General features: G+C 45.2%; 1 protein-coding gene across 12 annotated transcripts in view; it reads left to right on the plus strand.

Moving 5' to 3' along the window:
• Positions 1-15,455, plus strand: part of ARSG (arylsulfatase G) — a 145,641-nt gene that overhangs the window by 42,335 nt on the left and 87,851 nt on the right. For all 12 annotated transcript variants that reach the window (XM_078374498.1, XM_017972759.4, XM_017972757.4 and 9 more), the window contains exon 2: positions 2,801-3,543. Coding sequence is in view for 7 of the 12 variants with exons in the window: in XM_017972759.4 (XP_017828248.1) it covers positions 3,326-3,543 (218 nt within the window). In the remaining 5 variants the exon portion in view is untranslated. The remainder of the gene's footprint in view (positions 1-2,800; positions 3,544-15,455) is intronic.

Here is a 15,455-nt window from a genome sequence, read left to right on the forward strand (position 1 = left end):
TAAAAAAGAAAAGTGGAGAAAGGATTAAATGTCTCCCTGGAGGTGTGGGTGTGAAGAATAATGCAATGGTGTGCTGGCTAGATTCACTTATTTCCATTCTATGAAAATTTAAAGTAATGATTTTCTTTGAAAATCCTCAATGGAATGTTTCATCATGGAACACTGTAGAAACACAGTCTGTTTATTCATATTCCCACCTTAATTTGAGCTTCTTTCTTAAGTGATTTTTTTCCCTGAAGTCTTGTACATTGGATCCATTCTGAAATGGATTACTGACCGAGCACGAGGCTGCTCTAGTGTTCCAAGCTAAGAAACTTTAAGAGAAAAAGTCTCTGGTATCTGTTTCACATGGTCAAAAGCCAGTAGAATGAGCTCGGAATCAAGCAGCAGGTCCACAGGCATTTGTAAACCATCTTCCTTGTGCTGAGGCTCTTTCTCCTACAAAGGGAGATGTCTTTGGAGCTTCAAGATCAACAAATACCAGTTGAATCTAATTGAGTTTGAGATAATACATCTCCTTTTGCGAAACAGAAGAATTTGCATTTCTGAACAATTGATTCATTGGCCTCCAGATGACATGACTGTATACATGGATTTCCTTTTATTTTGATTAAGGACGTATTTGCCCGTTCTTTGGTTTTTATCTAGGTCTTCCAGAATTTACATACCTCCAACCACCCCCATTCACGTGGATTGACCAATTGGGTTGGCTGGCAAGGATGTACAACTGGAAAAAGCGTCTGTCATAACCCCAGCCCTATCTTGTTTACACATTGGTTCTCCTTAATCTGCTCCATACATTGGGTGTTCAACTGAAGCTTGGTTGTTGTTGTTAATTTTAGACTAAAAAAAGGAATAGAGATAAGGCCTCACTATGTTGGCCACGCTGCTCTTGAACCCCTGGCCTCAAGTGATCCATCGGTCTCGACCTCCCAAAGTGTTGGGATTACGGGATTGAACCACCATGCCTGGCCAACTGAAATTTTTATTTGATCCACAATTTCAACTCTGTTTCTCCTTATAAAACTTGCAAATTGGCTAGAAGTGGTGGCTCATGCATGTAATCCCAGCACTTTGAGAGGGTGAGGTGGGAGGATCACTTGAGCCCAGGAGTTCCAGACCTGCCTGGGAAACATAGTGAGACCCAATCTGTATTAAAAAAAAAAAAAAAAATTAGCTGTGTTTGATGGCATGCACTTGTAGTTCCAGCTACCTGGGAGGCTGAGGCAGGAAGATTGCCTGAACCCAGGAGTTTGAGACTGCAGTGAGCTGGGATCTGTCTCTTTAAAAAAACACAATAAATAAATAAATAAACACATAAACAGACTCGCAAATTTAGGCCTTTTAGGGCTTTTAAGTGAACTAGGGCTAATCTAATTTTATCCTTGGCTTTATTTGCAACCTGCAACTTAAAATAAAACCTTCAGTCCCTGCCTTTCAAAACTCCATCTGACTTGTCACTTCTGTTTGTCCACTGAAGTTGAATCATCAGTTAGATTAAGCAGTTTCCTTTTTCTACTTGTGCTAGACTTGTGATGTTTTTGTTTTCCAGCACCTTGCTACCTAAAAGTGTGATCCAAGGACAAGCAGTACAGGCCTCACATGGGCTTGTTAGAAATACAGATCCCAAGCCCAGCCTAAACTGCTGCATCTGTGGTTTAATAAACATAGAATCCACAGCTGATTCATATGTACCTCCACGTGTAAGCTGTACCACTGGTTGAACATGTCTTTAGATTTTCTTATTAAAATGACATGGCCAGGATGCAAAGGGACACATTTCCATGAAGAAAATTTTTTTGAAATTTTTTCTAACATTTTATTATGAAAATTACAAACATACAGCAAAATTAAAAGAGTTTTATAGTAAGCACCCATACTCTACCTAGATTCTGTTATTAACTTTTCAAAACCATTTTCTTTTCCCCTAAATTAACTTCTATCAAGAATTTTAGCTGGTTCTGGGTGTGGTGGCTCACTCCTTTATTCCCAGCACTTAGGGAGGCCAAGGCAAATGGATCACTTGAGGTCAGGAGTTCGAGACCAGCCTGGCCAACATAGTGAAACCCTGTCTTTACTAAAAATACAAAAATTAGCTGGGTATGTTATGGGTACCTGTAATCTCAGCTACAGGGAGGCTGAGGTATGAGAATTGCTTGAACCTGGGAGGCGGAGGTTTCAGTGAGACAAGATTATGCCACTGCACTCCAGCCTGGGTGACAGAGTGAGACTCAGTCTCAAAAAAAAAAAAAAAAAAAAGAATGCTAGCTGGCTATGGTGGCACATGCTTGTAATTCTAGCTATGTGGGAGGTTGAGGCAAGAGGATCACTTGAGCCACGAGTTCAAGACTAGCCTAGGCAATGTAGCAAGACCAAAAAAAAAATTTTTAATGTAGAATCATTAGGTTATAGCATGACTGTTACAAACAATCATGTCTTGGTAATAAGGGTCTCACCTCTTCTTCTAGAATTCTCAGTGGCACACTGCGAGTTAGCTGTGTTGGGGGGCTGGTCCTTGTTGCACCCAGAACACTGGGCCTCATTATCCTCAACTATATGGTGAGTGGGTTGGCAGAGATTGTCTCTAATGTTACTTCCAACCCTGTAACTATAGGTCCATTGCGAATATTATTATCATCACTATTTTTCAGGTGGAGAAACTGATGAACCAGTTAAATATTTGAATAAAAAGGAAAACATCTGTTGGCATGGAAAAGTGATTATTTCCTAAGCTACTGAGTAAAACACAGCTGCACTGGCAGTCTTAACTCTGTTTTCTTGTCAATTTTTGTTCTTTCAGGAAACCTTACAGAAACATGAAGCCCTCAACCATCTGGAACTGAGAAACTTATTCGGGGTTGACTGCGGCTTCTAGAATATCCAGGTGTTCTGCAGATGCGAGGACTCATCCTGTAGTCACCAGATGGAGTCCCAAACAGCTGTAAGGCCTGTGCTGTGGCTCTAAGGCCCTGAATACAGAAAAGTCACTTTCTTAGTGGCCAAAGAGCAGTTGCTGACATTGATGTCTAACTACTGAACACAATCAGTCTTTTACTGACCATAGAAGATCAAGACAAATTAGGGATTGCAAATTTCCTGGTTCTCTTGAATTAGGATTCCCGATGGAGGCCTCATTTCTATAGCCCCCACATCCCTGTAGCTGTTATCACTGCAATCACCACCTGCCACCAGCATCTTCTTGCAAACTTCATCCTTGCTCCCCACAGACTTCCTGCATTGGAAGTGAGCAGAAAGGAAGCTCTCAGAAACATCTCTAGTGGTGGCTGCCATCGCTGCAGACAACCGGAGTCCTGCCTTAATCACCATGGGCTGGCTTTTTCTAAAGGTTTTGTTGGTGGGAGTGAGTTTCTCAGGATTTCTTTATCCTCTTGTAGATTTTTGCTTCAGTGGGAAAGCAAGAGGCCAGAAGCCGAACTTTGTGATTATTCTGGCCGATGACATTGGGTGGGGTGACCTGGGAGCAAACTGGGCAGAAACAAAGGACACTACCAATCTTGATAAGATGGCTTCGGAGGGAATGAGGTGAGTCTTGAGATGCCAGGGCAGCCCGTCTGTCTTTGGATATCTTATTCCTGTTCTTGAGAGGGGAAGGGGCTGTGCAAAGCACTTGAAGAGCCATTGATGGACTGGTGCTGATTTAATTAATTTATTAATTAATTTGGTTTGAAGCCAGCATAGCAACCTGAAGAAACCCAGCCATCCAGCACCCATCCATCTATCTGATAACATGTATTATGTGTTAGGAGCTAGGAATTCAGAGGTGAATAAGATAAAACATTTTTGCCCTCACGTTATTCATTGTCTAACGTGGAGGAGACAGGTTAAGAGGAAAGTAAGGGGCTGAGTGTAGTGGCCCGTGCCTGTAATCCCAGTGCTTTTGGAGGCTCAGACAGGAGGTTTGCCTGAGCCCATGATTTTGGGACTAACTTCTACAAAAACTAAAAGCAAATTAGCTAGCTGTAGTGGCACACTCCTGTGGTCCTAGCTACTTGGGAGGCTGAGGTGGGAGGATCACTGGTGCCCAGGAGTTAAGTCTGCAGTGAGCTATGATCGTGCCACTGCACTCCAATCTGGGTGACAGAGAGAGACTCTGTCTCTTAAAAAATAAGTAAATAGGCTGGGCGTGGTGGCTCACACCTGTAATCTCAGCACTTTGGGAGGTTGCAGTGGGCGGATCACCTGAGGTCAAGAGTTCGAGCCCAGATGGTGATACCCCGTCTCTACTAAAAGTATGAAAATTAGCCAGGTGTGGTGGCGGGCACCTGTAATCCCAGCTACTCAGGAGGCTGGGGCAGGAGAATCGCTTGAACCGGGAGGCAGAGGTCACAGTGAGCTGAGATTATGCCATTGCACTCTAGCCTGGGCAACAAGAGCAAGACTCCATCTCAAAAAAAAAAAAAGAAAAGAAAGGTAAATAAGTAAACAAAGAAAGAGAAATAAGAATTATAAGTAAGTAGCTTCTGAACCCATATTCAGAGTTTTTGGAGAACAGAGGTGAGGGTGTGGAACCCAACCCGGGGTTTCAAGGGAGGAGATGGCCTTTAGAGAGCAACATGGAGTCTGTGAGGCCTGGGAGATGTGACTCACTTGTTTATGAGAGGCGTGGCTTAGGTTTAAGGCATACTGAACTCTTAAGGGACCACAAAAGAGGAGTGCCTATGTATCTGATGAGTCAAAGTGTTTAGAAGACAGCTATTGCAGATTTCTGTTAAAACGCCCAGCTCCTTTCCCCACTTAGATGGAGAACATGCATCAGAGCTTTCAGACTTCAGGGTTTTCTTCTTGGGCTAACGTTGGTCTGATTGTCTAGCTCGGATCCTGTCTGCACTGGGCTAAACTCCTCCATGTGGTTCGGAGGGCATCGTTCCAGCTCACTGCTCAGGGTGATGCATGGGGCATCTCCACAGAGTTTTGGCCACTTGCATCCTGAGATATGCACCCTTGGGGGCCACGGTTTCTATGTCTGGTCTCACTCACTCAGTTCTTCCTCACCTCCATCAAGATGAACTTTGTAGAAATACTCTTCTGCTTCTACTCCCTCAAAGGCATTTTCAGCCCTAAGGATAAACCCCAAACCCCAAACTGTTGTTCGGTTCGGTGGGGTGGCTCACACCTGTAATCCCAGCACTTTGGGAAGCCAAGGTGGGTGCATGACTCAAATGAGTGAGTTATCACTCAAGTGATGCCAAGGACAGGAGTTCGAGACCAGCCTGGCCAACATGGCAAAATCCCATCTCTACTGAAAATAGAAAAATTAGCCAGATGTAGTGGCACACTGGAGAATTGCTTGAACCTAGGAAGCAGAGGTTGCAGTGAGCTGAAATTGCACCACCGCACTCAAGCCTAGGCAACAGAGTGAGACTCTGTCTCAAAACAAACCAACAAAACCAGAAAACCCCCAAACTGGTTTCTGCACCGCCCCTTCTCTCTTGCAGTGATCTTCAGGTGAGCTCTCCCCTGTGTGGCCCTCATCTGTGTGATGAATTCATCCTGGTGCACTCTACTTCCTCTGTTTAATTAGTTTCTACTTATTACTTAGGTCTCAGTTTCACCTGAGGGCCTCAGGAAAGCTTTCATGGATGCCTCGGGAGTTCTGTCATGGTCCTTGCTGCTTTCTGTGGTGGCTGTTCAATCATCTGACCACTACGTTGGGTTGAACAGCATCCTTCCAAAATTCATGTCCATCCAGAATCTCAGAACATGACCTTATCTGAAGATAGAGTCTTTGCAAATGTTACAAGTTAAGGATCTCAGAATCGACTTAGGGTGTGTACTAAATCCAGTGACGTTTTCTTATACGGAGAGGAGAAGACACAGAGAGATGGTGAGGTGAAGATGTTGGCAGAGGAGATTCGAACCATGCCTCTACAAGCCGAGAATACCAAGGACTGTAGGCAACCACCAGAACCAGGAGAGAGGCATGGAACAGATTCTCCCTCAGTGCCTCCATGAGGAACCGGCTGGGCTGACATCTTGATATCAAACATTTAGGCTTCTGTCCTGTATTTATGTGTTTTTTAGTCAGAGTCTTGCTCCATCACCCAAGTTGGAGTGCAGTGGTGCAATCTTGGCTCACTGCAACCTCTATCTCTCAGGTTCAAGTGATTCTCCAACCTTAGCCTCCTGAGTAGCTGGGATTACAGACATCTGCCACCATGCCTGGCTAATTTTTATAGAGATGGGGTTTCACCATGTTGGTCAGGCTGGTTTTGAACTCCTGACCTCAAGTGATCCCGCCTTGGCCTCCCAAACTGCTGGAATTGCAGGCGTGAGCCACTGCGCCCAGCCTGGCCTATTGTTTAAGCTGCCCAGCTGTGGTAATTTGTTATGGCAGTCACAGAAAATTTACACATCTCCCTCCCAGCTCTTGACTTCAGGAAGAAAAATGCCTCATCTATTCTTTCCCGTTTGTATTCCTAGCATGTAGTACAGTGCCTAGTACATAATGGACAATTAATAAATATTTGTTCATCAATAAATGGGCTCTAGGAGCTCAAGATGCCCTGGAATCTCACCCCAAATTTTGCATGTAGGAGTATTTTTCTGGGGAGAGAGTTCATCCATCCATTAGCATTTGCCAGATTCTCAAAAGGGCCTGGCTTGCCAAGTGCTTAGGAACTTCTGTTTCAATGTCTAGCGGGTTAGTGGGGAAATATTATTCCCGTGATTTAAGGTGAGATGTGCGAGGCCTACACATTTTTTTTGGTGTTATCATATTCTGTCTACTGTCATATTCTCATCTTGAGCAGGAAGGGTGACTTGGGGGTCAGATTTCAAATGTGGTTTGCCAGGCTCTCCTTCTCCCCTCCCCCGTATGAAAGTGTTTCTCTCCATCCGAGCCTTGTGACAGTGGCCAGGTGGATGGCCCTCTGGCCCGAGGTTGACGGCTTTTCATTCTTCTTTGTTGACAGGAAAGCCGGGCTTCCTGTGAGGCCATGAACTGATTCATCACTGGTTTCTCCCACTGCCTACTCACGGCCAGTGGGGAACTGTAACTTTCAGACACAAACTCTTATTGCCCAACAGGGTCTGGGGTGACTGGCTGGGACTGCACGTTCAAGCCACCACTCCTGGTTCTATTGTCTCCTTTTTATTCATGCATGAATCTCCTAGGGCTGCTGGAACAAATTACTCCAAACTGGGCAGCTTAAAACATTACTTTGTTGTTTCACGGTTCAGAGAGTCAGAAGTACAGAAATGAAGGTTACGCTGAAGGCCCTGACAGCATCCATTCCTCGCCTCTCTCCTGGGTTCTGGTGCCTGCTGGAATCTTTGGCCTTCTGGGCTTGTAGACTCCTGTCTCTGCCTTGGTTGTTACATGGAGTTCTTTCATGCCTGTGTCCAGACTTCTCTCCTCCAATAAAAATACCAGTCATTGGATGTAAGGCCCACTCTACTCCAGTATGACCTTATCTTAAATTGGTGACATCTGTGAAGACTGTTTCCAAATAAGGTCACATCACAGGTTCTGAATTGATAAGAAATTTGAGGGGAACACTATTTAGTCTGGTGCAATTAGCTGTATTCTCTCTCTCTGTTTTTTGAGACACAGTTTCATTCTGTCGTCCAGGCTGATGTGCAGTGGTGCAATCTTGGCTCACTGCAACCTCTGCCTCCTGGGTTCAAGCGATTCTCCTGACCCAGCCTCCTGAGTAGCTGGGATTACAGGTGTCCGCCACCACACCTGGTTGATTTTTGTATTCTTTGTAGGATGGAGTTTCACCATGTTGGCCAGGCTGGTCTTGAATTCCTGACCTCAAGTTATCCACCCGCCTCAGCCTCCCAAAGTGCTGGGATTACAAGCGTGAACCACCGCACTCGGCCTCTGTATCTCTTTTTCCTCTGCTTTTAACGCAGTCTGTTTTGTGTAGGTGATCAGTCCATATCTGTTGCACTGAAGACTAAATGTCTTGCTTAAGAGGGCAGGAGTCAGACAGCTTGAGCTCAATCAGATTCCAGCTCTGCCACTTCCTATTTGTGACCCAGGCAAGCTGCATTGTCCCTTGGAGTTTTCCTTTCCTCTTCTGTAAGTGGGGATAATGATAGCCCTCCACCCCACAGGATGTTGTGGGGGTTAAATTAAGTAATCTGTAAGCCAGGTGTGGTAGCACACATCTGTGGTCCCAGCTACTCCAGATGCTGAGGCCGGCGGATCCTTTGATGCCAGGAGTTCGAGGCTGCAGTGAGCTATGATCACGCCATTGTACTCCAGCCTGGGCAACAGAATGAGACCCTTTCTTGTAAAAAATAAAAAATTAAGTAATCTATATAAGCAGTTAGCAAAGAGCCTAGCATACAATAGGTTATTTTTGTTATTGAAATTAGAAATGTTCCTATGTAATGTTAACATGAATTGACTAATCTGCATGATAAAAGATCCAGTGGCAAAACTTGGAAGACGAGGTGGAGTTCCAGTGACAAATTCCTGTTAATCCCTGTGCTGGCTGTGCATAAGGACCAACACCTTTATTTGAATCAACACAACAGCTGCAATAATAACTAACCCTTACCAAGTGCTTGCAAGGTGCCAGGCTCTAGGCATCACCCCGTTCTTCGTACCACCCTACCTTTCTCTCTTTTTTTTTCTTTTTTTCCTTTTTTCTTTACCTCCAGTAATGGCTATAAGAACACCCTACCTTTCTTTTATATCACAGATGTGGAAGTTGAAGTTAAGTAACATACCCAGAGTTGGTAAGTGGCCAAGCCAACGTTCAAGCTCAGATTTCTTCATTCTAGAGCCTTATTCCTTCAGGGCTGGGCAGAATTGGGGAATTAGCAAAAATAATCCATCAACGTTTGGGTCAGCTTTGCCATATGGGTGTCAAAGAGGAGGAGGCCAGGCGTGGCGGATCCTTTGATGCCAGGAGTTCGAGTAATTCCAGTTCCTTGGGAGACCGTGGTGGAAGGATTGCTTGAGCTCAGGAGTTCAAGATCAGACTGGGCAACATAGCAAGAATCATCTCTACAAAGAACCAAGAAATTAGCTGGTCGTGGTGGTCTGGTCCTACCTAACTTCAGAGGCTGAGTCAGGAGGATCACTTGAGCAAGGCGGTTGAGGCCACAATGACCTATGATTGTGTCACTGCACTCCACCCTGGGTGACAGAGTGAAACCCTGTCTCAAAAAAAAAAAAAGAAGAGATTGGAATCTCATCATTTTTTTCTCCCTTTGGTGCTAATGAAGGATTTTTTTTTTTTTTTTTTGAGACAGAGTTTTGCTCTTGTTGGTCAGGCTGGAGTGCATGGTGTGATCTCAGCTCACTGCAATCTCTGCCTCCCAGGTTCAAGTGATTCTGCTGCCTCAGCCTCCTGAGTAGCTAGGATTACAGGCATGCAGGCATGTGCCACCATGCTTGGCTAATTTTGTATTTTTAGTAGAGACAGGGTTTATCTATGTTGATCAGGCTGGTCTTGAACTCCTGACCTCAGATGATCCACCCACCTTAGTCTCCCAAAGTGCTTGGATTACAGGCGTGAGCCATTGCACCTGGCCTAATGAAAGATTTTTGTGCTGTCCAAGCATAACAGGCAACCTGAGAAATGGGATTTTATTTTATTTTAATTATTGAGATGAAGTCTTGCTCTCGTCTCCCAGGCTGGAGAGCAGTGGTGTGATCTCGGCTCACTGCAACCTCCACTTTCTGGGTTCCAGTGATTCTCCTGCCTCAGCCTCTCCAGTATCTGGGATTACAAGCGTGCACCTTCTGCCTGGGTAATTTTTGTATTTTTAATACAGACAGCATTCACCATGTTGGCCAGGTTGGTCTCAAACTCCTGACCTCAGGTGATCCACCCGCCTTGGCCTCCCAAAGTGCTGGGATTACAGGCGTGAGCCATTGCGCCAGGCCAGAAATGGGATTTAGATGTCAGTCATCAAAATGGTTGATGTGACCTTTGTTCAGGAGGCTCACCCAGCTGGGGATGTGTGATGGCTGCAGTTGCAGATGCCTGAGATCTTCTCCCGCCTACTCCAGCTTCATCTCCAGCCCTCTCATGTTCCTCACATTGCACTTGTTTCTGTTCCTTGAACGTACGTTTTTCCCTGCCTCAGGGCCTTTGCACTGGCTGTTGCCCCTGATTGGCGAGCTCTCTCCTCAGCCTTCAAGCAGCTGATCTCTTCTCATCCTTCTGGCCTTCACTCAGATACCATGTTCTCGGAGAGGCCTTTTCTGACCATTCTTTCCAACATTGCCTTCCTTCCCCATGCACGTCTCCTACCTGCTCTCCTGTTCTGTTTCCGTGACCTCTATTGAAATGATCTTGTTTATTTCTTTATTGCCTCTCTCTCCCATTGAAATATCACCTTTTCACAGGAGTGACCTTATCTGTCTTATTTACGTCTTCAGTGGCTAAAACAATGCCTGGTACGTGGTAGGTGCTGAAACAATAATTGTTCAAGTAGTTGGACTCCTGGATCTAAACTTCTGGGCCTGAACACATGGGTTAACACGAGCATGAAAGCTGGAACCTGACTGCCTGGGTCTGTTACTTGCTAGCTCTGGGACACTGGGCTAGCTATTAAACCTTGCTGGGCCTCAGTTCGTTCATCTCTGCAATGGGAAAATAATGGCACCTGCATCACAGGCTGTGGCAAGAAGGAAATGAGTTAAGTCACATAAGGCAGTAAAGAGTCCCTGGCATGTATTGGTGCTGGCTCTTATGATTCCCTGTGACACCAGCCCTGCTGCCCTGTTCGTCACATTTCCTCCTTTGGCTGGAGGGTCAGTCCTATTTTCTCAGCTTCTGTTCCAAAAGCACCTTGCTCTATGCCAGACTCTCACCCTTCCTCAGGCTGAGCTAGAAGACTCATCTGTCTCTTAGAATCTGCTTGTTTCTTCTCATTCCTACACCAAATCCCCAAGTCAACGCTTAAAGGTCTCAGTAACATTTCCCTTTTACTTTGTGGCCAGTGCACACTATTTTTTTTTTAATCTTTCCACATTGAATTCCTGCAGACACTATTCATTTTCTATTTGTTTTTAACCTGGCTATAGGAGATGTGATTTGCCCATTTTGTGCACAGAAAGGGCACCATCCATACCACAATTATGATGTCATTATTTGTTAAAGGAAAAAAAGGAATCCTTGGCGGAAGAGAAGCAGAATCTTCCAGTGCCTTCATATTTTGGTTTCCCTTTTCAGACTTCTAAACTCCATTTACATGGAGATAAAATAGGGATGGTGGCCTAAAACCCCACAGCCTTAAGCCCATTTACAGTAGACTAGGTCAAAGAGCATTCATGTCACCATATCCCATAGGGAGAAACTGAGGCTTAGAGAGAGGTGAAGTGTTTTTACGATTACAGTCAGCTCTCTGCCATGTGGGTAGATTGTCTGCTTTGTGAGTCTGCTAGTTTAAAGACTGAATACATGAAAAATAATGATGAACTTTTTTTTTATCTGTATGTGACGAATCCAGAGCTACTGCAAATCAGCAAATATCTCTTTATCAGAGGGCGTTGTTGTTTGGGGCTCCCAGTGTTCAGAGATTGCTCCCGTACCCACTGCAAGGCCCCAAGTTCTCCTGCACATGTCCGTAGATTAAGCCGCAGACTTATTTTGCCCTTGACCTCATGGGATGTCATTTGGCCAGTGTCCTATGCAGATCTGAGCTGGGCTGTGCTATTGAACACTTATCAGTTTAAAAATGATAAGATAGCCAGAAGATAATTGAAATGAAATTTAAGTGAAAATGTCAGGGACTTTGTAATCAACTAAAACTTAACAATTTTGAGCCAGGTGTGGTGGCTCACGTCTGTAATCCCAGCACTTTGGGAGGCCAAGGCAGAGGATCACTTGAGGTCAGCTGTTTAAGACCAGCCTGACCAACATAGTGAAACCCCATCTCTACTAAAAATATAAAAATTAGCTGAGTGTGGCAGGCGTTTGTGATCACAGCTACTCAGGAGGCTGAGGCAGGAGAATCTCTTGAACCCAGGAGGTGGAGGTTGTTGAGCCAAGATCATGCCATTGCACTCCAGCCTGGGCGACAAGAGCAAAACTCTTATCTCAAAAAAAAAAAAAAAAAAGAAAGAAAGAAATTTAAGTGATTAAAATGGTAGATGAAAAGCAACTTGCATTACAATATGGGATAGAGGGATGAATTACTCATGCTTTAAAAAACGGAAGAGGACAAACACATTCTGTTGGCACCTTTTCCAGCTCTTCACGCACTCTGAAAATGTTTAAGACACTCTGAGAGCCCAGTGAATAAGCCTGATGATACAATGCTAGTTTGGTTCTTACTGGCAGCACATCTCACACCCAGGGAAAGCCAATGCTGGTTTCACCTGTGATGTATAAGTGACATTATTTCTTGAAAATTCTCAGGCTGGGGAAGTACTTTGCATACGACCCCTGGATTCAGGCCATGGCCTAGGATTTCTGAATGGGGATTTGAGCTCCTGGGCAGTAATGACTCACAGATCTTTTGGGAGAGAGAAGGAGAATGCCCAGTGATCATGAGAGAGAGAGGTGGTCACAGCCAGCGAAACCCAGATACTTCGCACTTGCTTGAACTGTCTGCCAGGCTGGCTCAGAAGCGCAGATGACAGCACACTGTAATCGTGTTTACTTACGCATGTTGATTTACAGTTAAAATTGCATCTTGATCTTGTTTCTTCCCTGCTTTCCACCTTCTCTCCCCCTAGTTTAATTTTGAGTCAAGTCACTGTTGCTGCTGCTGCTGATAGGAGTTACAGGCAGTGGCTTAGCTAGGAATCAAAGATCAATATTCGCCACAGGAAGGTCAGGGGCTCCCAGGGACTTGAGGCTGTTTCTAAAACGGGCCTCGGTGAGCAATGAATTGAGCTGTCAATTTAGCCAAACACTTGGTTTGATTTGTGTTCTCAGAATTGGCTTTTTGCAAGAGTTCATGCACCCTGCTACCTCTCAGACCTCTTTTTTTCTCAGCCACCCTGCTCCCTTGGGTATTTGGCAGTAACCTAATGGAAGATACGAACCAGGCCGGCAGTCACACCGCAGGGGCTTGTGATGAGATCTTGATGTCTGGTGGACAGTATGGGGACGAGGGCAGAAAGGACATTCTAAACAAGACCAATATTCTAAACGAGGACCCTTTGTCTCTCCTGTAACTCCTTTTCAGCTCTATTCCTACCCCTGACACAGTAACTCAGATTTGGGGTTGGGAGGACCTTCACTAGGGAGAAATCCTCTTATCCCATGACCTTCACCATTATCCCTAAGATGCCTGCTTTGGGAGGTCCCATCCTGACGTTTCTTTGTAAGCTCTTGGCATCGTGGGACAGGTGACTTTATATTTTTGTACTTGGGTAAATAGGTCAAATAGACATCAAAATCATGTCAGGCCCACCTTTCAACTGGGGCCAGGTAAGTGCTGAACAAAAGGGACCACAGGTTTTTACCTCTTGGCTCTGTTTAATAGATGGGGACAGGCAGGAACACAATGACCTAGATGGTAGCCAATCTTAGGAGAAGCAAAGGAACTGAAATATTAACCAGTGGGGCCTTGGTGCCAGCCTGCATAACCAACTGCAAGTTCAAAGTAGCCTGTCCAGTCACTATTAATAGTTCCTCTTTTAAGCCTCCCAAAGACAGTCATTCAACAGTGAATCTCTACGAAGAGCAGGTCATGAGACAGATGCTGGGAGACCCTTGCCAGCTCTGCCCTTGAGGGATCGATGGCCTGATGGCAAATAAAGACAAGAAAACCAGCCTGTAGGATGCAGGAAGGTAGTGTGCTGTGAGCTTGGAACCCCCTGGCATATCTCCTGCTCCTGTGCTTTTATAACATAAGATGGATGTGTCTGAATTGACAGCTTAGGGGATAGAACTAGCATATCACTTATAGATTGGTCTCAGTCAAGAAAGAGAAAAGGCCATTGCAGGGCTTCTTACCTTTTAGGTGATAAAGCTTGCAGTGAGGAATCCTGTTAAAGATAGTGCCTTGGGGGCTACAGGAGGAGAAAGTTCATTTCTCTGGAGCAAAGTCAAGAGGTCATCAATAAAGGTTATCTGTTAGGACTTGAATGCTGAGACTTAAAATGAAGGGAGAGGAGCATGTTGTAGGCAGAAGGGAAGGTAAGAGCAAAGACCCAGACCTGATTCTAGGGCCTCCCTGGGCCACTGTCCCAGGTGCTGGGAACACAGCTGTGATCCAGACAGCCAAAGCCCTCACGCTCCAGGGGGTGTTGCACTTTAGCGATTGAGTATGGCTGGGCCAGGTGCATGAGGCTGGATGGAGGGACTGGACATCTGGTACAGTGTGTCATGTACATGTTTACAAGATTCGACTTAATCCTGCAGGCTGTGGGGACCCTGAATGACTGAAGTCATCAATCTGCATTTGAGATGGGATGTTCCAGCTAACCAGGATGGCCCACATGAATGGCTGGAAGGGCAAGGGTCACGTTGCGGGGATCTTTAGATGGCCCCACTCAGAATTGTGGCAATGGAGAGGGATGTCAGATTCAGGAGTCACGTAGATGCCTGTATGTCTGTCGTGTTGTCATATACCTTGTGTGTGTGCTTCCTTGAACATGAATGTGCATATATGTACAAGATTGTGAAAAGGAAAGGATAAATTTACCAAGGACCATGACCAAGCTCAGCTGCCAGGAATCCTCTCTGGAAAAGAACAAGGGGCTGGATGTGGTGACATGTGGCGGCTACCTGGGAGGCCACCCAGGAGGCTGAGACAGGAGGATCTCTTGAGTCTGGGAATTTGAGCCTGCAGTGCACTATCATTGCTTCTGTAAATAGTCACTGCACTCCAGCCTGGGCAACATAGCAAGACCCCATCTCAAAGAAAAGAGAAAGAAACCAGAAGAACAAGAGTATAAATGGATGAGTGAATGAATGAGTCAACAAAAGGCACCAAGTTCGCTATTTGTTGCCACATTTGCTTGTAGCTTACAAAGGGCCTGCATATCCATTAGCTCAATAATCTCGCTTACAACCTTCTGGGGAATAGGTCAGCTGTGCTCTCACTTAACAGAAGGCAATGTGGAGTCTGAGCTGCTTTGGTTTTCTAAGTTGTAATTCAGCTGCTTTCCAGTTCCCATCTCCCAACCCTGTCCCCCTACACACAAAGGCCACAGCAAAAGATTTTCAAAACGTATTTTCACGTCCATGCCTTTAAATTATGAATGGAGCAAGGGCAGTTTTTATTCTAGTCACATAGCAAAGTAGAGAGTTGCCACAGAATGCCTCATCATCTACTTTAAATTCCTTGCAAATGAAGGCTGGACATGCTTAACTTTGCGACATTATGTCTCTCCAGGGCTTTTGTGGCAGCCTTTCCAGCGCTAGTGTTCCCTGGTTCTAATACATGTAATTTATGCAATGGCAAGTTGCTTTGGTTTCTGTCTGGCTGTGTCTTAATTTGCGTTGATTTTCTTGTTAACAGGCTGCTGTAATGTCTGGCTCTGTATTTCCAGCTTTGCTTTACAACGT

The sequence above is a fragment of the Callithrix jacchus genome, chromosome 5 (assembly GCF_049354715.1).
Source record: "Callithrix jacchus isolate 240 chromosome 5, calJac240_pri, whole genome shotgun sequence".
NCBI classification, from domain to species: Eukaryota; Metazoa; Chordata; class Mammalia; order Primates; family Cebidae; genus Callithrix; species Callithrix jacchus.